Raw genomic sequence first — 26,826 nt, 5'->3', positions numbered from 1 at the left:
ATTCTTACGAATTTCAGAGCATCTTCAAATTCTTTTTTATAATACGTATCAGTTATTGCAGAAACAGACTTACCGCTATCCTCGACTAAATGCTGGACGTCGTAGATAAGATGTGTGCACAAGCATGTATCCAAACTCTTCACTGGAAAGCTGTTATCTTCTCTGTAACGGCAGAATATCCATTTTTGATTCGTCCGTCTCATGCATTCAGAATCTGGCAACGAAAAAATTTAAAATGAAATAAAATGAGAATAAATATTGCATCTACTTAAAAATATTACAATCAGTTTTTAATTTAGCCCTTGTATATCGGGAGGAAAGACAATCACTTTTTTTAAGGTTGTAAGAATTATGTTAATTTTATTAACAGTTGCATTTTGAGTTAAATTTCTTTCCTGTCAAATTCTTAACTTCAACTTACTACTTCCGACCAGAACGTAGTTTTAGAATCACGTCTGAATGCATAATGAGGAGAAGCGGTATTTAACAGCGAAGTCCTACGTCCTACTTGCTGAGTGAGAGAGAATCAGAGTTTCTGATTAGCGCTCGTCCGTCCGACTTTTTGGCTACTCTCTCTCAAAGCTGTATTACGCTCAACCGTACTCAGGCCCTTGATAGCTTCGCAGCCATCTCATGTTTAAAGGGCCAACTCCATTAAAACTTTGATAGCTTCGGCTATATCTCTTTAGTTTAGATTAGTTTTAGTTTACTTCTTAGCCTCTTAAGTTCAAGCCCATGTGTCGGCTTTTACTGTACACTCCAAGACGGAGTTCTGCTAAATCTTATTTGAATAATGAAGGGTTATTTACGCTTCCATCTTGTTGTTTCTTATCACACGAACTGAAGGGATTATTCGCTTATCAATTCTTAAAATTCTTCACGTTCAACTGTAAATTAGTATTTACAAAGTGAGTAACTCTGCAAGGTGAATAAAAGAAAATAAGTCTTCATGGTAATAAGTGAAGAAATTCAGAAGTCAAACAACAAAAATCATCGTTATACGAGGGTAAGTTGAAAAACAAGTTTCCCCTGTCGACTGTGGTCAGAGTTGTGTATGAAAGTCAAAAAATAGAATGAGACATTAAAGATATGACATGCCTTTATTTTATTATTCTCGTACGAGTACGTTGAGACATTTGTCATATCGCTTGATAAGCTTCAAAAAGCTCTCCAAGAAAAATTCACGCTTTGCATATGGAAGAAGCGTTGAACGGCTATGGGCGAAAGGCGACACAGCAGGAAAACGCGCAAGTCACCGATACACCATTGGGTAGAGGTCGCTGCAAATCAAGCAGATGACGCTGTTGCAGTGCCTGCGCAAAGCGGAGACAAGCCTCTCATTTGAGCTCCGGTAGGTATGGAGAGAAGGTGCGTTTTGAATTCGTGGTCAAAGGAGGAAGTGAGAGCGGTTATCCGCTATGAATGGGGACGTGGAGTATCAGGAACAGAAATTCATAACCGCCTCGTGGAAGTCTATGGGCCAGGTGTGATGTCGAAGCAAATGGGGCGGAGATGGTGTCGCACATTCAGTGATGGACGTCAGCAAGTGGAGGACATACCGAGAGCTGGACGGACGCGGACGGCCACTACAGATGCAAATGTCAGGAACGTGCATGACATGATGAGAGCGAACCGGCGTATCACCATCGATGAAGTAGCGGAAGAACATGGAATCTCACATGAGCGAGCTCAAAACATCATCCACGACATTCTTCGATACAGAAAAGGCTCAGCACGATGGGTGCCCCGACAATTGACCTTGACACACTAGGAACAACGCATGGGGGTCAGCCTGGAACATCTCGTGCGTTACCATGAAGATGACTTTCTGTTTCGGATTGTGACGGGGGATGAAACGTGGGTCCACCATTTCACGCCAGAATCGAAGGCCGCATCTATGGAGTGGAAACGTCCGTCATCACCTGTCCGAAAGAAGTTCAAGACAACTCCCTCTGCAGGTAAAGTGCTCCTCACAGTTTTCTGGGACGCCCAAGGAGTTTTGTTGCTGAACTTTTTGGAGGTTGGAACCATCAATGGTACGCGCTACTGTGACACCCTGTCAAAATTGAAAGAGGCGATTCGGAAAAAGCGGCCTGGCCTTCTCACATCTGGCGTTCTGCTGTTGGATGACAATGCCAGACCACATTCGGCGACGGCAAATATTGCAACTCTTGGTTGGGAGCGCCTACACCATCCGCCATACAGTCCTGATCTCGTATCAAGCGACTTCCATCTGTTTCCGGCTTTGAAGAAAAATCTCGGGGGAAGGCGCTTTGGAAGCAATACTGAAGTGAAACAAGCCGTTCAACGCTTCTTCTATATGCAAAGCCCTGATTTTTTCCTGGAGGGCTTTTTGAAGCTTATCAAGCGATATGACAAATGTCTCAATGTACGTGGTACCTATGTGGAAAAATAAAGGTATGTCATATCTTTAATGTCTCATTCTATTTTTTGACTTTCATACACAACTCTGATCACAGTCGACAGGGGAAACTTATTTTTCAACTTACCCTCGTATTTTCAAATTTTCACAGGACTAGTTTAGATGGTTTTACCGAACCACCGTCCTCAGCTGAAAAAGCGCAAATGAACGAAGTAGAATATAATGATTATGTAAGATAAAAAAGCCTGGACAAGAATAAGCAAGTGGCGCCATCTCTTGATGAAACTAGAACTAAAATATAATTTCTTTAAAGGCCAAAGGCAAACGGGGATTGGAATTAGGAGATTAGATTAGATAAGAAAGCCTGGACAAGAATAAGCAAGTTGCGCCATCTATTGATGAAACCAGAACTAAAACATTATTTCTTTAAAGGCCAAAGGAAAAGATGGGTTGGAATTAGGAATTAGGAAAATTTGAAAATATAACGCTGATTTTTGATGTTTGACTTCTGAATTAGTATTTGTTCGGCATGTTATTGTGTCTTAATTAAGTGAAGAAATGTTTGCATTTTCAGACACTGATGACGTGACCTTGCTTTGAATGCATTTCAGAACAAAAACGCAAAAAAGTTTAAAATGATCAAAATTCGATTTTTTTAACATTTATTTAATTATCATAGCGAGAATATTAGCTATATGCAGTCATTACACACACACTATCCAATGAATTAGAAACTCAAGATCAATATTTTATTGGACCACCTTTTGCACAGTTAACTGCTCCGAATCGTTTGGACACCGAGTCTTCCTGCTTCTGGAGTGCATTCACGTCCACAGAATACCATGTATTGGCTATGCAGCGTTTTAGTTCTTGTAAATTAGATGGAAGAATAGAGTGCAGTCGGATGTATTTGTCCACCATACCATACATTTTCTATGGGGTTAAGATACAGGCTATGCGGTGGCCATGAAAGTTATTGGAAGTCAGACTGATATTTAGCGAACCAATTTTGAACACTTCTATCACGATGCATAGATGCATTATCGGCCATGAAGTACCCGTCGCCATCAGAGTAAAAATGCAACATTTCAGGGGGCTATTGATCTGCCAGTATATCTAGGTATCTCATGGCTGTATGAAATACCCGGCACAATTTCCATGCCAGCAGAACATGCCCCATATCATGGTACTCCCACCACACCCTTACACAGTGCGAGCAAGGCAAGATGGATTCATGGCTTCATGGGGTTCTCGCCGTATTCGACGTCTTCCATCAGAGCAAAATAAGGTGTCGCGTGATTTATCCGACCACATAACCCTTTCCAATCCTCAGATGTTCAGTGCCTTTTTTCCCGACAGCACTGCGAACGAATTCTGGCATGTTCGGCAAAAATGAGTGGTTTTCTCACAGGCACCCGACTATGCATGGCTATCCTCTGCAATTCTCTGCGCATGGTTCGAGCTGAAATCTGTTGGGAAGAGCCTTAGTTGACGATCTGCGTCATTTGAAGCACAGAAAAGTCCCTGTTCTGCTATAAAATTCGTCGGAGACAAGGTCGATCATTCTCTTGGAAAACTGTGGTCGAAACTCAGTTACGTCTTCTAGAGAAGGACTGTGAATTCTAACTTTTGAAAACCTTTGACATGGCTGCTTTTCAGAAACCAGTAAGATTTGCCGTCTTCGAAATCAAGGCTTCTGCTAAATGGGCACCAGCGATAAATAAGCCCTCTTTCAAATGGTGAAAGATCTGTCTTTTTTCCCATTTTACTTCAATCCTCTTGAGAAGCACTCTTACACTTTACTTATGCTAGCACTCTAACCAAGTGTAATCCACGTCATAAAAAAAAAAAAAAAAAAAAAAAAAAAAAAATTGCACACTTCATCCCTAGCACGCATTCAAATGAAAATCTCAAAGGTTTCTAATTAATCGGCCAGTGTGTATATTTAGAATGCAGATACGTTAATCAACTTAGTTGTTGTTCTTTGAAGTTCTATTTCCACTTCGAAACTGAAAATATTTCTTCTAATAGTGTAAAATTGGAGCAAAATCTAAAAAAAAGTTGTTAATCAAATCTCACATTTAAAATTAATATTTTCAAAAGCATCTGAAGACAATATTTAAAAGTTAAGAATATCTGTTGTTGTTTTTCTAATCTCACTTGTCTGATGTAATCAGAACATGCCCACGATTTCTTATCGTGGCAACGAGTACAAGATCGCATTTGTCGTTGGCCAAAGCTTTGAGCACTAGGTGGCAGTCCGACTTTATGCTCAGTTCTTCCCTCTGGGCCCACCAGCGGCCGAGCGGTAAAGTCGCTGAACACTGGTAGTTCGGTCCGAGGTTCGAATCCCGCGAACGGGCTGGCTGCATGAGTATTTTCGTGGTTTTCCCCATGTGTAACGTGTATACGAGCCAGTTTCCCTTAGAAAGTTCTCCACGAAGGCATCCCTCCCCATAGGTAGATAGCCCTCGAGGCTTTGCCATAATCACGCATGCAATACTTCCCTCTGTTTTGAACGACAGCACCCCAAGGACCGGATTCAAGTGTCTCCTTCCCCTCCCCTACCACCAAACTCTAGAGAGGACTTACAGCTAGCCACATATTTTGATTGCGCCATGCCGCACAGACACTACACATTTACAAACATCCATGCCTTCTCTGGTATTCGAACCTGAAACTCTTCCGTATGGAAGTCAGCATCTCTAATCACTTTCCCGTCAGGGCAGCAAGGCTACTTAATAATGCCTAGATAAAAATAAATGAATAAAGTAAAATATATTTCTTCGATAACAAATCTACAGATCTTCACGTGAACACCTTTTGGTGATTCGATAAACTTAAAGGTTGAACTCAATTTCCTACCAGGTCTTCATTAATATAGAAGCACCACATATTCATAATTCTTTTTCGAAGGTTGTTGTAAGCCTTGAACCATGTGTTGATTGCCTCCACAGAAAAACGTCTAGAAGGGTTCAGATCAGGGACCTATTAAGCCATAGAATAAGGCCTTTCTTTTCAGTTCAATTCTGTAAGACTTGGTTATCTGAGTGCCAATGAACTCACTTGTAAATAAACGAGAAAAACATAAGCACATGTAAGATTCCTTAATATTGTGATTCGTTTACTTGGTAGTGATTAAATTTGATGAGATTCTTAAAAAAACGTAATCCGAACAATATTATTAACCAAAAAAGGCGTTAGCCTTGATCGGGCTGTTACTCTCGAAATGGGATTTTTCGTCGCTCAATGAAACGGCTGTATAACTTATCTAATTGTTGCCAAAAATATTATCACCCTATATTACTTTTAAAGAAATTAAATAATGAAAAATTTGCATGTATATATATGTGGTTTTCTCAGGGAAAAAAAAAAAAAAACACGACGGTATCTAGCGCCATCTAATTTTGAATAATGTGTAGCTCTCCACGCGAATATATGCACCTGGAAGCCCAAAGTTTGAATTTCGAGTTCTGTATTTCATATTCTCTAAAACTTTACTGAAATTTTGATTAACAAACTCAACGATTTGAAAGTGAGCAGTGGCGACATTGCACGGAATAAAACATTATTATCACCAGGGCGCAAAACTGTGTATCGGAAATTCTAAAGATAAATAGTTTGTAATTTTGTTGTTGAATTGAATATTATGTGTGGTATAAAGGCGAAAAACAGGATATTTAATAATGAAGTTAACATACAAAACGTTTAATAATAAAAAGAACCAAAAATTCTTTGTAAGCCATTTTAGTAAGAAAACTGAACATTGATATCATGAACTGGAAAAAATAGAAAAATGTATGCCACACTTAACACTGTATCTCGAATTCTAAACATATGCTGTTATGCTACTTTTAAAATTTTTGTAATTTTGCTGTTGAATTATATATGGCGTAAGTGCAAAGAAAATTGTGCTTCAAATAAAGCTGAAAGACGGGGGGGGGGAAGGGTTAGTAGGAGTGAGTTTAACAGCAACCTGTTAGACTGCGAGCAAGCGAGAGCGCAAAAAACGTTAACAGATCTTTTTGGGCGATCTTTAAAATCTGAATTCTTTCAGTCTCGGTTTTTTTATTTTATTATAAATTTACAGGTATTTAAATTTATTATTATTATATATATATATATATATACAGACAACCTGTAAATTAGTAACCTATTATTTATTTGAGATCTTTCAAGCTTACTAGATATTTAAATAGCATCCGAATTTTTCAATATGCGAACAAAACATTTATTAAATTTCGGAAACGTATTTCATTATAACTACATTGGTTTTCAGTGGTTGAGATTAAAAAAAATAATAAAACGAAAAAAAGAAGAAACCGCAACAACAATAATAACAAAATCTGAAAGCTTGCAGATTTTATATTATGCATAAAGAGGCGTGTTTTTAACATTTTGTGTGTAACCTTTATTTATTATATCATATTCTTTGTACTTAAACCATGAAGTTGAATTCAATAGGAATATCAAAAATATTTAAAAAGAGCATACCTTTAGACGTTCCGATGCACAGTCTCGCGCAATGGAGGTAAACATGTTTTTTTTTTCGTACAGTGTTGCCATTGCTCGTTTTGAAATCGCTGTGTTTGTTAATAAAAAATTCGTTAAAGTTATACAAAATATAAAATTCGTAGATAATAAAACAAATTCCAAATTTGAGCTTCAGGGGGCCCATGTTCGGGGGGGAGGAGGAATACGTTGTTCAAAATTTGATGGCTCTAGGTACCGTTGTTTTTTCATAATGCGAGGACTTACGCTGATATGATGAACTGAGAAAAGACTGATAAAATACATACACTCATGCAGATTCTTCATTATTTTAGTTCTTTAAATATAATACAGGGTTGGATATTTGGTGGCAACAACTTGAAAAGTGATTCAATGCTTTCAGTGGACACAAAAAGCCATTTCGAGACTAATAGCCCACATGGACACATGTCGGTTTGGACTAATAAAAAGTGTTTTTATAACATACATTTTTATTTAAAACTTATAATAAAATCTTTAATGAACTAAAAGCAGAAACTTATTTTATCGTATCGTTTAAAGTAAAGAAGAGATAAATAATTCTCTTTACAAAATTCATTTACAATTTTATACCACGAATAATAAAAGCATGGGGGCTTTCAATAAATTTATATGAATGTGTCATATGAGTTGGGAAGTAGAGAACGTTACAAATGAAACAAATCTATGCTATCTTTTACGATTACTAATATGTTACTTTTATTATGACACGTGATTGATAACAGAAAGAAGAAGAACGATATGCGTGTATACAGGAAGTTGCCAATAATCATAAATGCACGGGTATTGAGCATCTATTATATCTCACTGAAAGCTTAAATTTATGTAAAGTTTGTGTATATTTTTGATTACTATGACATTTTCTTAAGCTAAAAATGCAAAACTAATTGAAAAATACTTTTGTTTAAAAATATATATTTCATCTGCAGAGATTTATCTTTAGTTTTCCAAGCCTATTATTCAAAACTTAAGCATTAAAAATGCTTGAAGTTTTTCATTAAGAAAATTGTAGAAAGGTTTATTAAAAATATATATATATATTTAGTGTATTTTGTATTTATTTCAGATGTCATCAATTTTTTTTAAATTCTGCTCACATAAGTATTGCAGAGTTATGAAAACATTTGAAATTCTATTAGCCTATTACCCATAATTCAAATGAATTCTTACAGTTACAATGACCTCTTTCACAAAATTAAGAAAGAATAAGAAAGAAGAGATACAACGAAGAGTCTTATCACAGGAACAAACTTTTTTCTTTTATTTTGCACAATATACAGACATCACATGTCATGATTAAACAAGTACTTTATCTGCAGGAAGACGAAATTTCTTAAATAATTTCTACAGTACGTCTGTCTAGTTTAAGATTAAGGCCAAAAATGACATTTTCCTAAGCTGGTAATCCCTCATATTCTGTGTCGCTTATATTTTCCCCAACAATGTCCCAGCATCTGCAAAAGTATGCCACTAGATGGATAGTGGATAAAGATTCAGGTCCATATATTAATACGAAGTCAAATTAGAGGACGAGGAGGAAAGTTTTCTGAATTAGAAATAAGTGTTAAAAACTTAGAAAATTTAAGGAGTAACTAATCAATGAATAACAGGACCCAAAATTGCCAAATCAATACTATGTCATAAACATTCGTAATCTCTTAGAATATAAAACCGTTTAAAAGTTTAATTAAACATTAATGTTTTATATAGATGCACATTTATATACACATATGCATGCAGGCACGCTCATACATACGTGCACAGATATGTAAATTTTTACTTTATGTGCGATTGTAACTGACCGAAGATTCAGAAGAATCACAGTAGAAATGAGTGATTGCTAAATTGTATTGAATTAGTCTTTGTTACAAGAGATTTTGAAAATCTGATAATATTCTGTATTTGATTGCAATGAAATTTCATTATAACGAGCCTCAAAACCGCCCACAAGGTATAGTGGTTAGGGGGGCCTATTGCGGTATCGAGAGCCCCGGGTTTGAATCCCGGAGAAGGCATGGGTATTTGTAAAGAAGAGTACAGTGTCTTTGCAGCATGGGGACACTCTAAATACATGGCCAGCCCAAAGTACTCTCGTGCAATTTGGTGAAAGGGTATAGGGGTGGGAAACCCTCGAACCAACTCCCGCAATGCTGTCTCTCAAAACTGGGGTGGAAGTAGAAGTTCAACCTCCTTAAATCTCTGACAACCACTCTTTCATGAAATACATGGACAAAACAACAACAATATGAGCACCAGAAAACTGAGAATGTTTTTTTTTTATTTCAGCCAATGATTAGCTGCCAGGACTGCGAACTGAAACTTCCTGTCAGTTTTCAAACAGTAACAGAGAGGTAAAGTACATAAATATGTATTCTTTGCATTAATAGTTTTACATTTAAACAAAGTGCATTTAATACTGCGAAGTGCACAGAAACGAAAGAGAAATGAGACTTGTCTCACTTTTTTTTTTTTTTTTTTTTCATTTCTAGAGGATGTAAAATAAGTGGTTTCTTCAATTATAATATTAAATAATTTATTTTTAATTATGATTAATTTTAAAATTTTACTTACATTTTTTTTAGTTATAAAATATTTTTATGATAGTGATGTACATCTTAAAATAACTTATAGTTGCGACATTAAAAAGAAGCAGTCTTGAGTAGGAGGAATCTATAATAGAAGACACCACATACAGAATTTTCAAAATAAATTGATCTCTAGATTAATTCTAGTTATGCAAGTTAAAGCTCTATATTCTTTTTACTGACGAAGATTAGAAGTTATTATGGAAACTGAAGATTGTCTAATACTGAAGAGATATCTCTACATATAATAAAAGAAAGAGTCTATATAATAAAAGAAAGAGTCTATATAATAAAAGAAAGAGTCTATATAATAAAAGAAAGAGTCTATGTAATAAAAGAAAGAGTCTATATAATAAAAGAAAGAGTGTGTGTGTGTGTCTTTCGTTCGTGCTGCGAGTAAGCTAATAGACCCAGGGCTACGAAATTTGGTACATAGTTGCATCTAGAAAAGAACCAAGGCACCTCGAAGCGATTTTTCAAAATTTGATTCAGAATTTTTCAAATTTTATATTTTTTTATGAAATCGCATCAAATCGATAGTTCTGTCTCCAATGGCGCGCAGCTATTGTTGCTGACTGATCACTGTTGCTTTGTTGCTGATATCAGTACTGTTGCCACTCGGAAAAATGAGTGAGATAATCCTGCGCAGTTTTTAAATTTAATGTTTCTCTTGGATACTGGACTTTTGTCAAGAGAAGGCAACAGGAAGTTCGTTAATTTATTTATTAGAATGATTAATATTTTTATTAAGGGATATTGCTTATCTCATTGTCATTTTTTATAGGTAATACATTTTTATTGAATTTTTTTTTATAAAGTTGTTCTGCAGATTAAAATTTTCTGCAATTTTTAGATTTAATGTTTGGCATCTCCTTAGGCATTTTTTCGGTACATTCAAAAGCCAGACGAAGGCTGGTCACATAGCGGGTAGTAAGTAATATAATAATTACATATTTGAAATTGAATTCCAGGTACTGGAAAATTCAACAGAAGTCGTTACTTTTTGTTTATCTTTTTAATTCACAGGAAGGAAGAGGAATAACATCCAATTCATCCATTCGAAGTCTAAAAGTCTAATCCGATAACCAAAAGTCTGATTTATATTTATGATAAAATTTTCCCATGGGTAATGCCAGAATTTTACTGTAGTTAATGACATGACTGACAATATTTGTAGTCTACTGAAAATTTAAGGCATTATTAACGAACAACAGTTAAGGGCTGAAATGCGGTTTAGCCCACTGCTTGGCGATTTTTTTGAATAGGCAATAAACGCGCCAACACGGCTAACCCGATATTTTGAAGCTGTGTTGTTATTCTGTTGCCACTAAATGTTATCGCCCGTTGTTATATTTAAAGACATTAAATACTGAAAAATCTGCACAAATGTTTCTCGCATTATGATAATGTAACGGTACCTAGAGCCATCAAATTTTGAATAACGAACGTTCCAACCGAATATGGGCATCTGGAAGGACAGATTTGGAATTTGTTTTATTATCTGTTTCATATTTTGTAAAACTTTAGCGAATTTTTGATTAACAAACTCAAAGATTTCAAAGCGAGCAGTGGCAACACAGTACGGGGGAGGGGACATTTTCATCTCCAGAGCACGAGACCGTGTATCGGAAATTCTAAGGGTATGCTCATTTAAAAATTATTTTGCGATTTTGCTGTTGAACTGAATTTTATGGTTTAAGTGCGAAGAACATGATATTTGATAAATAAAGGTAACACACAAAACGTTAAAAAAAAAAAAAAAAAACGCCTCTTTGGGCGTAATGTAAAATCTGAAAGCTTTAATTTTTTTTTTTTTTCCGAAATTTTTACTTCTAAATTTGAGCAGTTAATTCATTTGCGGTTTGAATATTCTTATGTGGTGGTTCTTAATCGATTTTTTTTTGTTTTGTTTTTCCCTGTGGGTTTTTGCCCTTTTTCTACATATATTACGGAAACGGCGGATGAAACGTTAGTAAATTTTCTTAAAGATGGGAGGAGGGTACAAAAGGGTTTCCCCTTGATATAAATTCAATATATATATATATATATATATATATAACCCCTCAAAAAGACTTAAAATTTTTCCTGAAAAGGGTGAGTGAAAAATTTTTTCTTGTACGCTTCGTTTTAAAGTTGCTTATTTTTAATGATTTCTTATCTGTTTGGCTCAATTCTAGAACATGGTAAAAGCTGAGGTTATGCAATTCTCTGATGTTTTTTACGTGAAAATAGATCGACGTGTACATGGGCAAAGCCAACGCAGAGTTTGTGCAAGTCTCTGATGTTTGTTTAAGTGATAATAGATCGATGTGTACATGGGCAAAGCCAGTGCCGTGCCCAATGACGAGGTTGTGCGCGATGCCAAGTTTGTGCAATTCTCTGATATTTTTGAAGTAAAAATATATCGATGTGTACATGGACAAAGCCAATGCAGTGCGCAATGCCGAGTTTGTGCAATTCTGTGATGGTTTTTTAAGTGAAAATAGATCGATGTGCCCATGGGAAAAGGCCAGTGTAGCGCGCAATGCTGAGGTTGTGCGCGATGCCGAGTTTGTGCAATTCTCTAATGTTTTCTAAGTAAAAATAGATCGATGTGCACATGGACAAAGCCATGCTTTGCGCAATACCGAGTTTGTGAAATTCTCTGATGTTTTATTGAGTGAAAATAGATCGACGTGTACATGGACACCAAGTTTTTGCAATTCTTTGATGTTTTTTGATCGAATACAGATCGTTGTGCACATGGGCAAAGCGAGGCTGTATGCTATGCAGAGCTGTAATGTAACGTATTTTATATGCAATGTTTAATGTATCATTTGTGTATTTTAAATTTGTATTGTTGTTTTAATTGCAAGTTATACTTTAGACATCCATCTTTTTTTGTGGGGGGGGGGTATTTGAATTGTATTTTTAATTGTTTGTTCTTGATATGTTGATAATGCTTTCCGAAAAATATCGATAATACGACGATCTACTCAATAGTAGTAAAACTGTAAACTTTGACCTAAAAATGTAGAATTCTAATATGACTATGGGAATATGACGTGATTTAAGAATTTAAGAAACAGTGATATGAAAGCTGTGTATGATGTTGATATGCAATAAAAATATTTTTCTTTTTTTATTAATGTAAAGTTTAAGAATTTAAGAAACAGTGATATGAAAGCTGTGTATGATGTTGATATGCAATGAAAATATTTTTCTTTTTTTATTAATGTAAAGTTTAAAATTTTTAGAAAATAATGAAGATTGTCTACTTACTAGTGCCTAAGGGATTGTGTTGTTACGTAGCAACAAGGTAATTTGTAAAAATGATAAAATTAAACGTTCGATAATAATTTTAATAATTCGTTCGATAATAATGAATTTAAATTTGTTGGCAACTACTCCGGTAAAAGAAAAATAAAAAAAGAAGAGGAAAATAGTTATTGATTCGAGCGTTTTGGCAACAGAGAGAAACCAGACGAAAACCGTAGAACTAGCATTTTTTTGAGGACTTGAAGTCGAATTTTGGTAGTAGTTTTTGAATCGGCTGTAATCGGATATTGTTGTTTAAATGATTATTCTTTTAAACTAAAAATGTAAATAATATTATGTCAATAAAAAACTAAGAAGAAGCAGAGTCATGCATATGATTAATTTAAGGTTATGAATGAGTCACATTACATTGCAGACAGAAGACATTAGTTTTTTTCCCTAGCAGCTAGCTATCCAGAATATAATTCCGCTTAAAATAATCATCAAAGGGGTAAGTCTTGAAATGTATTGAGCCCTTATATTAATAGATATAACACAAATTGGAGTATATACTATTTTATTTAAAAGACACTCAATAATTTGCAACATTCTGATATAATTGCCGCAATAAATTTAATAAAAGTCGTGTTTTATTTGTATATATTCTAAAGCTTAAAAATCTTTGAAAATACTGAAGCTGTATGAAATACAAGTATGAGAGACTGCGACGTTGTTTACCGTTTTAATAACTGGTACAATTCACTTACTGTATTATTATGATTTAAATTATAAAGAAATATATACTTATTTCTATAGAGAATACATTGTGACGTCACAAGTTTAGTCCCATCCATTTATGGACGTCACTTAGCTCTACATTCGCAACTTTGTTTATGCAACGTATTCTGAGATTTTACTAGCGATTTTTTGAAAAATCAATTGATTGATTGATTTTCAAAAAATCGCCACTACTGAAAATTGCCAAGCAGTGGGCTAAAGCACATTTTCACCAAAATAAGATTCAATTTTATTGTAAAAAATCTGAAAAATACTTTTTGTCAGGAATTCATACGAAGGTAAAGAACAAAAAGAAACCGTAATTCTAATAATAGTTCTGATGGTTAAAAGTTTTTAAGATCCGAATTTTTTTAATAACGAGAGTACATTTGCATGGCTTGATATAATTCTGATAACTAATGGTCTTCTAAAACATTAGCAGTTCAAAAATTCTCATCTCAGCACATCAAAAGTCACACTCTCGTTTAAGGAGATTATAAGAATTATGTTTTCATGCCTTCCTTTCCATCGATTAGCTATGAAATTGCACGTATTTTGCAGAAATATAACTTTCGAGTCGTTTTTTCTCCTGTCAATAAAATTCCCATTTCCATACTAAAGGACTCCATTCCGGATATGAATTCATGTGGTATTTACAGGATTCCTGTCCATGTGGTTTACTTTACATAGGTCAAAATAAAAGAGCCTTAAAATTTCCCGTTAAGGAATATGAGGCATATGTTAGGAAAAAGAAAAACGCAGAAATCCTCTGTTGCTCAACACTGTTGGTCAGAAATCACACTTTCCATTTTTCTGCAGCCAAAATTATTCAAAATATATCTTCCATTGGTTAATTAGATTTTCTAGAGGAGTTTCACGTATAAGGTATTTTTCCACTTTCCTAGCGTCTCTTCGTGGTTTAGTGGTTCTGCACTCTGGGGCGGTATTGCAGAGGTCTGTGGTTCGATTCCCGGCGAAGGCGTTTGCTAATTTTTCATCTCTTCTGCTTCCAAATATACCTAATGTACACACACATTCAAGAAATCTTTCTGTTCTAGTTAACGCCCCTAATTCCAGTCCTTCTTTACCTTCAGTCTTTAAGAGAATTATGTTTTAGTTTTCTTGTTTCATCAACAGATGGCGCCAGTAGCTAATCCTGCAAAATTTACAAATATTACCTTGATTTTTGTTGTTTGACTTCTCCAGTAAAGACCTTTATTCACCTCATTCAGCTACAAGGATTCCCATTACCACTAAAAGCTCAGGGATCACAAAACCTGGGTAAGAGGCACGGATTTTAAAAGGTCACAGAATCATTCTAATCACTCTTTGCTCTCATGAAAACAAGGAACGTGAACGTTAGGGGCTGTTGAAAGTGCGTCAGAGAACCCAGATTTATTAATTGGTTTTGGTTGGCAGTTGGAAGATGTTAAATCAAGGAAGTTTGTTTGCACAGTGCAGCTGTGTGTATGTCAATAAATTCATACTCTCTTCTAGGAAGGAAAATTTGATTTCTCTATCTTAATTGCTGCTTCCTTGGTTGCTTATTCTTAACTGCTAATATTTTACTTATTCCTTCACGTAAAACTGCTACTAATTTGGATTTGATTTTATGAAGTTTACGATTTTTAGTGATTCTTTGAATAATGTTTTCATGTTATTTCCGCATTTCCTAGTAATTAAATTTTAAATGGAAGATTTTAATGATGTTAAAAAAATTAGTTTTGAGCAAACCTCTGGTCTAATAAACCACACAATTAAGATATTTACCAGCTACAGTTCCTGCACCATATCGTCTACTCTATTTTTATACTGAGTTGCAAAGTTACTTGATGTGTTAAATATCCTCTATGCCATTTTTTGTTCTGTGAATTTCTTGACGAACAAAATGGATGCTAATACAGTGTGAACATCACTAATATATAAATGTCGGCAGCTGCGGAATTTTCGGGATCATCTGCAGCAAATTTTAGTTCACTGTACCCAAACTTTAAACTTCAGTTTACCGATAAATTGCTCTTCCAAATCACTTGATACAAACTGGAGAAAAGGATACAAACGGCCAGTGCAAAAGATTTACTTGTTATTCACCAATTCTGAAAACAAGTTTCTGGCAACAGGTAGTAAATACGACTTGCCAATGAGTGTGGGGTTTCCCAATCCTTCATTTTCTGATTTTAAATTTACATTTTTATTGATTTTGAATGACGTCTGAAGGCCCTTAAGAATCGAAAGGAAAAAAAAAAAAAAAAAAAAAAAAAATCTTCTTGTTTTGACTTCCTGATTTTATATCAGCTTCCTTTCGCTTAAAACCTCAAGTGGCTTATTATTAAGACTATTTTGCCGTGCATGAAAGTTTTCTTTCCAGAAAAGATAGCTTTAACGAATTGTTGAAACGGACCTTGGGATGAATAGGAAACTTCAGTTTCCTTCATTTATAAGATAATCTTAAATAAATGTATTCAGAAATGAATTTTCTTACTTTACAATGCGTTTGTTAACCGAAAGGGGAGTTAGCGCAGAAGGGTTATTAGTTTCGAAACGCCATTTTGGGACGAATCACTATAAACAGCAGTACCAATTTTGAAGTAGTTGCTACCAAATATTATCGCCCCGTATTATATTTAAAGAAGTTAAATAATGAAGAATATGCATGAATGTATGTATGCTTCTCGCATTGGAGAAAACAACGGTACCTACGGTACCTAGAACCGTCAAATTTTGAATACCATAGCCCTCCACTCCAACATGAGCACTTCGAATTCATTTTTAGCCCAAAAGCGTGTTAGCCTAGAAGCCCTATTAATCTCGAAACGGCATTTTGCGTCTAATCACTGTACACAGCTGTATTACCTTTCAAATTTTTGCCACCAAATATTATTGACCTGTATTGGATTTAAAGAAATTAATTAATGAAGAATATGTATGTTTCTCGCATTGTGATAAAATAGCGGTACCTAGAGCCATCAAAATTTGAGCAACGTAATCCTCCATAGAATATTGGCATGTGGAAGTCCTAATTTGAATTTGAAATTTGTTTTATTATCGATTTGAGATTTTGTAACGAATTTTTTATTAAAAATCTAAATGATTTCAAAGCAAGCAATGGCAACACTGCACAAAAAAAAAAAAAAAAAAAAAAAAAAAAATTATCTCCAGCTTGCGAAACTCTGTATCGGGAATTCTAAAGATATGCTCATTTTTAAATTATTTTGCGATATTGCTGTTGAACCGAATTTTATGGTTTAGGTGCGAAGAACATGATATTTAATAAATAAAGGCAACACGCAAAATGTAAAAAAAAAAAAAAAAAAAACCGCCCTTTTGGACGTAATTTCAAAATCTGAAACTTTACGAATTAAAAAAAAATTATTAATTTTTTAATTTTACTTTATGTTTAATTTTTTTAATCCAAATATTCCAGTTAGGTTTCTCAAATATTGTATAATACTCGGTAAGACTGCGATATAGATTAAATTACAAACCTCTGATTTACTTGTTTGAATTTTAGAAACAAAACTACAGTAGAGCAACTGCAGCTTATATGTTTTTCGGATCACATAAATGGCCGAAATGTATAAAAGGATGTATTTTTAGACGATTTTCGTTGTATTTACAGAAATATTTTACCTAAAGTTTTTGTGTTTTAAATGTTCCATTTGATAACCCTTATTCTTCACTAGCTTTCTACACCGTAATTTCCAAGACAATAAAGCCCTTTTTAATGATAAAAGAGGTGTTTTATCCCATTGCTCTTGGAAAAACTTTTCAAGTCCAAGGAGGAACTTTGCATCGAAGGATGCAAATACAATCGATGTATGCAAAGGTAAGAACTAAGAAGCACCCATGCTCTGTCCAGGATTAGAACATCAGTTCATAATTTAGAGCTTAAATTGTGCCGGTACTTCCCAGTTTCTGATGTAAATCGTAATTCTACGATACGGAGCGCAACAGAGCCCTAAATAAAAGGGCTTCAGTACTTCTTTTATGTAAGTTAAACACAGTTTCAGCGTACAAATTTTATTTAAAAATAAATATATCTTTAAAATTGAATATAACTTCATGCCTATCTTTCTCTGGGGACAAACACTTTGACGGAAATTAAGATTTTTAAGGAAAGAAAAGCCCCATTCATATATCAAAAGCTTATTCTTCAAGAACTACAATAAATTTAAGAAAGTGGGTAAAATGTTTCATTTCCGAAAGTATTAATAGTAATTACCTAAGTCTTCCACATCCAGTGTTAGTGATTTCTCACAGCAGGAGCTCCCGCAGACTTGACTGTAACCAAATACGGGAGACAAAATTTGTCACTCATGCAGACCTTACATTTGTCCTCATGTTGTCATCGGATCGGTTTAGGGGAAAATGTTTTTGCGCAGTCGTATACTGCTTGACAGCTAGAATTATATGGGCAGGGCGTTATAACGGTTAGAAAGCGTTGGACCCTTCTCTGTTTGTTATCGAAGATACAGTTCTCCATTAAAATTTCTTTACATACTCTCATATTGTTTCTAGCATTCTCTTCATTTTCATTAGTGATGCTTTCAACGTTTTACTTTTAACCACTGGTGTGCTGGAAAAAGAATAATGACCTCCGTTGAAATAGTATGCTATACTGTATATTTAGTGTCTAAATTTCTTAGTTATCTATTTATATAGAGTTTTCTATTCTATATAGAGCTATTTCTTAGATTTTGTAGGAAATTGTAAGTCCAGCCAGAGTCCAGATAAGACGAGGTCCCATATTTCTTTTATTTAACTGTTTATCATTAATTTAATAATTTATTAGTCCAAAGGAGCTTTGTCCCCGAGGGACTATTGTTTTCGTTTTGCGATTTTGCATCGAATCACTCTGAATGTCCGTTTCACTTTTCAATCTGTTGCCACCAAATATTATTCCTTTATATTATATATGAAGAAATTAAATAATGAAGAATTGCATAAATATATGTATATTTTTCGCATTGTGATAAAACAATGGTACCTACAGCCATCCAATTTTGAATGAATGACGTGATCCTCCTGCGAATATGAGCATCTGGAAGCCCAGATTTGGAATTTGTTTTATTATCGATTTCATATTTTGTAAACCTTTAACGAATTTTCCATTAACAAACTCGAGGATTTCAAAGAGAGCAATGGCAACGTCGTACAGATAAAAAAAACATTTTTATCTCCAGCGCATGAGACCGTGCATTGGAAATTCTAAAGATATGCTTGATTTAAAATTATTTTGCGATATTGCTCTTGAACTGAATTTTATGGTGTAAGTGGGAACATGATATTTAATAAATAAAGGTAACACTCAAAATGTTAGGGGGGGAAAAAACCTTTGGACGTAATTGAAAATCTGAAACCTTTCAAATTTTCTTTTTTAATTAAGATTTTAATTTAATTAATTTAATTAGTATTTATTTTTTTCATTTATTTCCCCCCTTCTTCCTGACGATCTTCCAGAGCGCTCCGACACTTCTGATTTTAGAAATTAAGCCCTGTTCTTAATAAACTTCCACTAAACACCACACTAACAAGACCGACCTGCACCAACAAAATAATATGCTCTTCGAGTGTCAAGAAATTAAATATAAGTTTTGCAAAGTATCTTTCATTCTAATTTTAAAATCAAATTGATTTATTTCTCAGTGACAACATGACACAATATTTTCTCATCAGAAGGAAACAAGTTTCAAAGTCATTTAACTTCATAACTGAATAAAAATTGTAATTAACAATACAGGCATCTCTCATAAATATCTGTGTGGGGTTAAAGGCCGTTCAAGATTCACGAGGCAATCCTGAGATTTAACAAGTTTTAAAAGTGCGGGGCCAAGACATCATTCTTTCCCCTATATCATTTCGCAACCCAGAAATCCCCTCTGGGATTCTAGAATGGCAGTTTTTATTCTGAGAGAATAATCGCAAATACTTGTAAAACATTCTCAAATGAGAATCCGCGATGCGTAAAGAAACCGTGACCCAAAGCTTTTCAACCCCCAAAGGTCGGCGGATCGACCCACTTCCATCGGACAACGGAAATCGGAGATGACGAACATTCAGCTTACGTACAGCGAGTAGTTTAACGAGATCGAAAGCAGTCCAAGGTTAAAAGGATGAAAGAAGCGCTTAGAATAACTTCTCCGGTGTTAATCGAAACGGATCTTATCAGAAAGCCCACTTAAATTCTATGTTGTTTATCAATTTTATAAAATTCTAATGATATGGGAAAAGCTTAGTTGAAGGTAAGAAAAGTAATTTAAATACTACGGATTGCGTGTGGAAGAAAGATAAGACGGTATTACCACACGAAAACGAAAGTAATTTTCTTCAGCAGAAGTAGTGTCTATGTATACCATAAAGAAGATTGTCTACGTCAGTGTTTCCCAACGTGGGGCCCTCGCCCCACAGGGGAGCAATTCGATTGTTAAGGGGGGGCAATTCGAAAATGGACTTATCTAGAGTATAAGGGGACAAAAGACGTTCAAATTTCCAAATTTTACCTCAAGAATTCGAAATTTCATTTTTTGTTCCTAAAAGTAAAGAACAATGTAAGTGATAACGTAAAAAAGTTTTTAAATTGCGGTGCATTTTAAATATTTTATGAAGAATTTTCGCTGTAGTCATGGAGATTTAAATGCTTAGAAATTTCTTCCTAAAACCTATCATTCAAGTTTATTTCGTAAGCATTTAAATTTTTGAATATTAAAAATTATGTATGAGCATAAGAATTTTAGAGAGGATTAGGTGGGGCACATCAGAAAAAATGTTGGGAAACACTGGTCTATGTGTTTGTTTGCAATTAAGTCAGCCACTACTATAGATATTGTCACCACACTTTCTACAATTCATTTCTGGGTCTTGGAAAAGGCTATTTTTTTGAACTAAAAAACAAAAAAAACTGAAATCAGAGGTATTAATTAAAAACTCTGAAAACCCTAATTTCCGCCCTCATTTTCCCGATTCGCAACAGTCTCGCACGCCGGAGATAAAAATCTGCTTTATTTCGAGAAGTGTTGCCACTGCTCGCTTTCAAATCGTAGAGTTTGTTTATAAACAATTCCTAAGTTTTACAATGAAATAAAAAATAGTATTGCCAAACATTAAATACATTATTCCCGATTCCAAAAATTCGTGGAAAGCCATTTCGACTATTCCCATCTTCGTACGACTTTAATCAGCCGAGATATTAATTAGAAACTCTGAAAAGAGTAATTTTCGCACTCATTTATCTGAGTGACAACAGTCTCGCGCGTTGAAGATAAAAATGCTTTATTTCAAAAAGTGTTGCTACTGCTCGCTTTCTTATCGTAGAGTTTGTTAATCAAGCATTTCGAAGTTTTACAAAATCTCTCTATATAAAGAAAAATGCCTGTTTGCGTGTTTGTTTGTTCGCCATACTAATTTCCGATTAATTATGATCAATGTTTCTCCACATTTAATTCAATAAAATTGAATATAGGGGAAATATTGGATGGAGCTTGAGCTTTTATGACCATTTGATTAGAAAGACGAAAAATCATTAAAAACTGCGTGCCATTTTTGCTGATATAATGAGAGGGAATTAGTTTATTTTCCTATCGAAATGTTTTACGTGGGTTCCATATCGCATCTGACTGAAAAATGTATGACTATGACTCGTGCTTTTTGCATAGTTATTAGAGAAGGATTAGAGCGGTTTCGTTCTCTCTGTTGTTAGACACATTACTCTAAATCTAACTTAACTGGCATCAGGGACGTCCGGTAGTAATGCCTAAAGGAAGAAAATGGAAGACTAAATATAAATCCTTATTACTCTTGAAAATACAAAGAACCGTTTAAGCTTTAAACTGCTTGTCTACATGCAAATGAAATTACTTTTAATATCAAGTGATGCTCAAAATTTGGTGGCAGCAGTATATCACTTATAACTGTTTTTGAAATACCTTAAGTTATAATAAGAAGAATAGCTAAATATACGAGTATATCGATATATCGATTTAGGAGATAGCCTTAACACATGTTGGAATTCCAAAAAGCAAGAGAAGTTAGAGTATTGAAATGGCATGTATAAGAATGAATACAATTCTTTTTGATATTTTCAGTTTCTATCGTAACATGTTTGGAGCACTTTTCTTAAAAAGCATGAAAATCCCGCCAAATATGATATAAGAGGAGAATATGATTTATTTGGGCAAAAGAACTGTCAGCGGCAGCCATTGAACGTGAAATTCGTGCCATATACGGCACAAATATCATGAATGAAGATATAGAGTGAATGGAGGAGAAGGTGATCACCGTGTTTTGGGATGCTCATGGAATCTTGTTTGTCGAATTCATGGAACGTGGTACGACAATCAATTCAACGTATACGACACAAACGTCATGAGTGAAGGTGTAGAGCATGGGTGTCTAAAGTGCGGCCCAGGGGCCGTATGGGGCCCAAAAGCCTTTAAAATTCGGCCCAAACGCAAATTATGAAAGTATTTAAATTTACACATTTTTGTAAAAAAATAAAGGTTTGAATTTGATTCATATATAATCGATTCGTTGACATTTATTTTAGAATAAAAATTTAAATAAAACATCTTAGTATATCATTTGATATATTAAAACCCTCCGCGTACGGTTCCCGCAATTTCCAGGGGATGCGAAATCCAGTAACTGTCTTTGTCATTTGCAGGACCAGAATTTCAGGTTTATAAGTAATAATAAGTAAGTACAAGTAATATTATTAGCTGTAAAAATTAGTTAGCATGTAGTTTAATTTATACTTTTGCAGTTCACAAAAGTTTGCAACTTGTGTGAAATATTTAAATACTTCCTAAAACCGTTCCATGTGTATATTTTACCACACACTGTGTAAGTTTTACCAACGCTTATTTTATTTTAAAACTTTGCTATCATCTCTTATTTTACACTTCCGGCCAGAATAAACGCGAACAGATTTGATTATGCAAATGAGCTTGCAAACTGTTATATGACTTTGAGCCAAGAGGGAAAGAGACTTCTCGCTGCCTTACCACGCGCGCGCTTTCCAATCAGTTCCTGTCTGCCTTTAAGGCCAGAACTTAGTTCTCTTTGATACTTGAAAACGTATTGTAGTTTCCCGCATTCTGTTCACTACATACATAGAGTTTAAAAGGGCCAATTTTCGCGTTACTCTTCTTTGTAAATTATCTAAGTTTAGTTCTTATTTAGTTAATTTTACTTCTTATTTTCTACGCTTGAGACCATAAGTGCTGGTCTTTGTATCCCGAAGTGCGGGAACGGCTGTAAACTGTGAGAAATAAAAGGTAATTAAACCCTTCTCCTTTGTGTCGTATCTTCTACAAAGCTGTTCAAATATGTGAAAGTAAAAAGACATTCTCATCGTGACTGACGTACTGAAAAGGCTATTATTACGCGAGCGAATTATTTTGAAAAATGACCACGCGAATCTTGTTATCCTTGTTACAGAGGAAAAAGCAAACCGTTCAGTGAAATGCCATTGGGAATTTCATCCATTATTAAAATGAAATATGAAAATAGAAAAATTCTTATCTTGTGAGATATAATTATGAGTTTAAATTGCATAACAGATTTTTTAATTTTATTTTCAGACTAAAAAAAAAAAAAAAAATCTTACATTTTTTGGCCTTATGATCTAAAATCTGTTCGTGAGATGAGCATGTAAAATTTTGTTTGTTACAATAGATAAAGCTGAAAGGGCTGGTTTGACATACAACTTTTGATAAAAGATTTTCTAGGTAATTATAAATAAATCAGGATGCTGGTTCATTAATAAATTCGTCAGTAAAATTTTCATTTTTTCATTTTCCATACGTTAACATTTCGTCAATTTTGACTGAATTTCGAATCTTCCAACTTATGAATCTGTTCCGCGCAAACCGAAAAGTGGTTAGTGACTTTGTCTGCCGTACCGGAGGGCCCGGGTTCAAGTCCGGGAGAAGGCGTGGGTGTAAATTGTAGAAAAAAAGAGATACGTGAATGTTTAAGGAAAATTTCAGGAGCGTATAACGGCAGAAAGGCAAGTATTTGGATAACTCTTTCAACAAAATGTTATAGTTTTGGCATAATGCTGACATTACGGAATAGCATGTTGGGATTCATTTAACTTATCGAAGAGTTAAATTTATTTTTGAAACAACTTTTCCTATTATTCTCGTTTTTCAATTTACGCTTCGGTATTAATGAGTCAGTGCGCGTGTATTCAAACGAGGTAGAAAGAAGTTAGCATTTGAAGGAAGGTTTTGGAAGATAATTCAGAAAGAGAGGAGAGCGTGTTCTGCCTCCTGAAGACCACATTTCTATCTTTGATTGACTGTCGATTAGATTTCTGTGGCGTTGAGCGCTTCTAGCCATTAGGCTTGTTTACTCCCCCTTTTACGAGTCACAGCCTGTTTACGTGTTAAGTAACCTGTGAAAGACCGTTAGGCTAATTTAATTCTAAGTTACTTGTTACTTTTTCAGTTAAGCCAGAAATGTTGGCTTTGGGTAAACACGAGTCGGTGCCATCTGTGATAGTGAGTTAATAAAGGGTTATTTACACCCTTCTGTAGACTTTATGATACTTAAGGATAATTCCTCACACAGTCTTCTAACATCTTGTTAGATTATGCTTGTTAAGAATACAAGACGTTATAAGCATCCTGCACTAATTACGTAAATATTCGAAAGTAATGATGTTAAACAGTTCTGTATAGGTAACGGTAAACCACACACCGTATTCTATTCATGTATAAATTTGATCTATGTTGCTTTTCCTATTCCGTTTCATTTGACACGTTTCTATGAACACAAAAAGCTGATGGAATCTGTATGCAAAAAGTTGAGAAACTGTAAGGAAAAAAGATTTCAACAGGTCAACTAACAGAATACTCGTAAAGCGCACGCAAGTTGAGAAATCAAATTTCTAATCGACACATCGAAAAGGCTTTATATTACACTAATATTTTGATGTTTCTAGGAGACTTCTTAAAAGTTTAAAGTTTTACACCATCCAATTTTCCTTATTACACTTTTCCTTTCACTGAAATCATATTATTAGAATTAAGGGTTACTTGCAAATTTATGTATAGTTGTTTCGGTTCATAATCATAATCGTCGATCCTCGCTATAACACTCGTTATAGGATATACTTACTTGCCGATCAGCATTGCTTTTTACAATACCCCAGTAGTCGCGTAATGGCAAACAGCACATTGAGTTGCTCAATGTTAACGAATTTCGCTTACTGCGCATGCTCAATGGTGTACCGTTGATGTGGGAGGAAATACTGGCGACTAAGGGGTGAGATAGCAACCCTACACAAGGGCCTATTCGTGATGTAAGTCTTATCGACTACTTACAATTAAAAAAACTACGGAAATTTTGTTGTGCTTATTGCATTTGCTTCTGTTTCATTGCTTTTTTGTTTATTTTGCTCATAAACATTACACTTAATATCAGTTATTTATAATAATTTCTCTGAATTTAATTCAGTAATTTAAATTGGATTTATTGCTTAATTTTTTTTAGTATGTACGGATGAAACGTATGGTAAATACTCGATTGTTTTTATTCTTAAGAAGTATAATTAATGAACATTCAGCTAATATATCTTGTAATGTTTCCGGTTTTGTAATCCTTCTTAAAAAAAATGTGCGTAGATTACAATCGATATTTATACTCTATGTAATAAAGTAATTTACAACCTAAAATATTTTAAAACCCCGAACTGCTTACGTCCAGATAACAGAATATCAACCATATACCGTATTTATCTTCTTTTCAAACTGCGCCAAATTCTTTTCTGGGCATGCGCAGTATGCAAAATTCGTTTAACATTGTTCTCTGCCATTACGCCCCAGTAGTCTGCAAAATTTTAAACAGAAACTACTGAATGTAGAATAAAAATTTATTAACAGTTTATTCCACATTCTCGTGCAAAGCATTTTAAATTATAGACTAATCTGCCACAAACTTGGAAAATAAAACTTAGAGTCCAGGGATTGTGTATTATATTGAAATGTTATTACAAAACAGGGACCGTTACGTAGTGTTTCCATTCATTATAAAGCAAAATACCTTTGAGTGATGACAGTATATGAAATCTACTTTCTTTATAGTTGTAAAGTATTTTCTTTCTCTATACTGTGTGCCTTCGCGGTGTAACCGGAAGCATAACCGGCTAGCAATCGGATGATCCGGGGTTATAATTCCGGCAAAGACATTGCTCCTTTCTCGTAATTCTTGCTTCGACATGTTTAATGATTCGATGTACACATTATAGTTACCTTTCATTATTACCGTATATTTCGTTGTATAACACGTACTTTTAATACAACAAGTAGGACCGAAATTTAAGGGTGCACATTATACGCCAGATATAAAAATGACAGCTTAAAAATAAAGACAAAATTAGATTTTTACACGCACTTAATGCTGCTTATTTTAAGGAAGTATCATATTTAATGAAATTAAACATTTTCATTATCGGATAACATGCAGAGATTGTCATGTTCGTCTTCCCCTATATCTTAAGCGTATGATCGAATTTTGTTTCAGCTTCATCATTGTTACACTCAAGAGCCAAAACATTATGACCAGCCCTACATTTTGTGATGAACGCGCCTGGATGACGTGGAAGGTGAAAGTGGCACGTGATCAGGTGAAAGTGGTATTTAACTACTGTTCGAGAGTCTGAAGAATCATTCTTTCACTTACATCTGTGTGTGATGGGAAAGGCTGCGGATCTAAGCGACTTTGATAGAGGGCAGATTGTAATGGCTCGAAGGCTCGGAACAAGTATTTCCGAAACTGCACGACTCGTGGGTTGTTCGCGATCTACAATTGTTAGTACGTATGAAAAGTGGATGAATGACTGTGAAACCAGCAGTAGACGACATGGTGTTGGACGTCCACACGCTATCAAAGAAAAAGGTCGTCGGAGACTGTCTCGCATGGTGAAGCAAAACCGGAGCCAGGCAGTGGCTCAGCTGACAGCCGAATACAATGCAGGGCCAAATAGAAAAGTATCGTAGCACATTGTTCAGCGGACACTATTGGATATGGGGCTACGCAGCAAACGTTCCACTCGTGTGCCTTTGCTGACCAAGCGTCATCGCCAACTGCGCCTGCTCTGGGCCCGGGAACATCGCGACTGGTCCATGGATCAGTGGGAGAAAGTTGCCTGGTCAGATGAATCACGGTTTGTCATTCATCACGTAGATTGCCGTGTCAGGATACGCCGTCTTCCAGGCGAACAGTTGCTCCCTCAATGCACAGTAGGTCATACAAGGCCGGAGGTGGAGGTATTATGCTCTGTGGGACGTTCTCTTGGGCGTCTCTGGGACC

The 26,826-nt window shown here is 34.9% G+C and overlaps 1 protein-coding gene across 1 annotated transcript in view; it reads right to left on the bottom strand.

Annotated features, from left to right (window-relative positions):
* LOC118196447 (uncharacterized) overlaps window positions 1–26,826 on the bottom strand; it is a 59,522-nt gene that overhangs the window by 20,782 nt on the left and 11,914 nt on the right. Inside the window, exon 3 of the mRNA XM_085819537.1 lies at window positions 74–214. Within this exon, the coding sequence (XP_085675663.1) occupies window positions 74–214 (141 nt within the window). The remainder of the gene's footprint in view (window positions 1–73; window positions 215–26,826) is intronic.

The sequence above is a fragment of the Stegodyphus dumicola genome, chromosome 6 (assembly GCF_044657685.1).
Source record: "Stegodyphus dumicola isolate Sdum_Otavi_A_Nest chromosome 6, ASM4465768v1".
In the NCBI taxonomy this organism is placed as follows: Eukaryota; Metazoa; Arthropoda; class Arachnida; order Araneae; family Eresidae; genus Stegodyphus; species Stegodyphus dumicola.
Note: the sequence above shows the minus strand (reverse complement) of the source record. Positions and strands in the feature narration are given on the sequence as shown.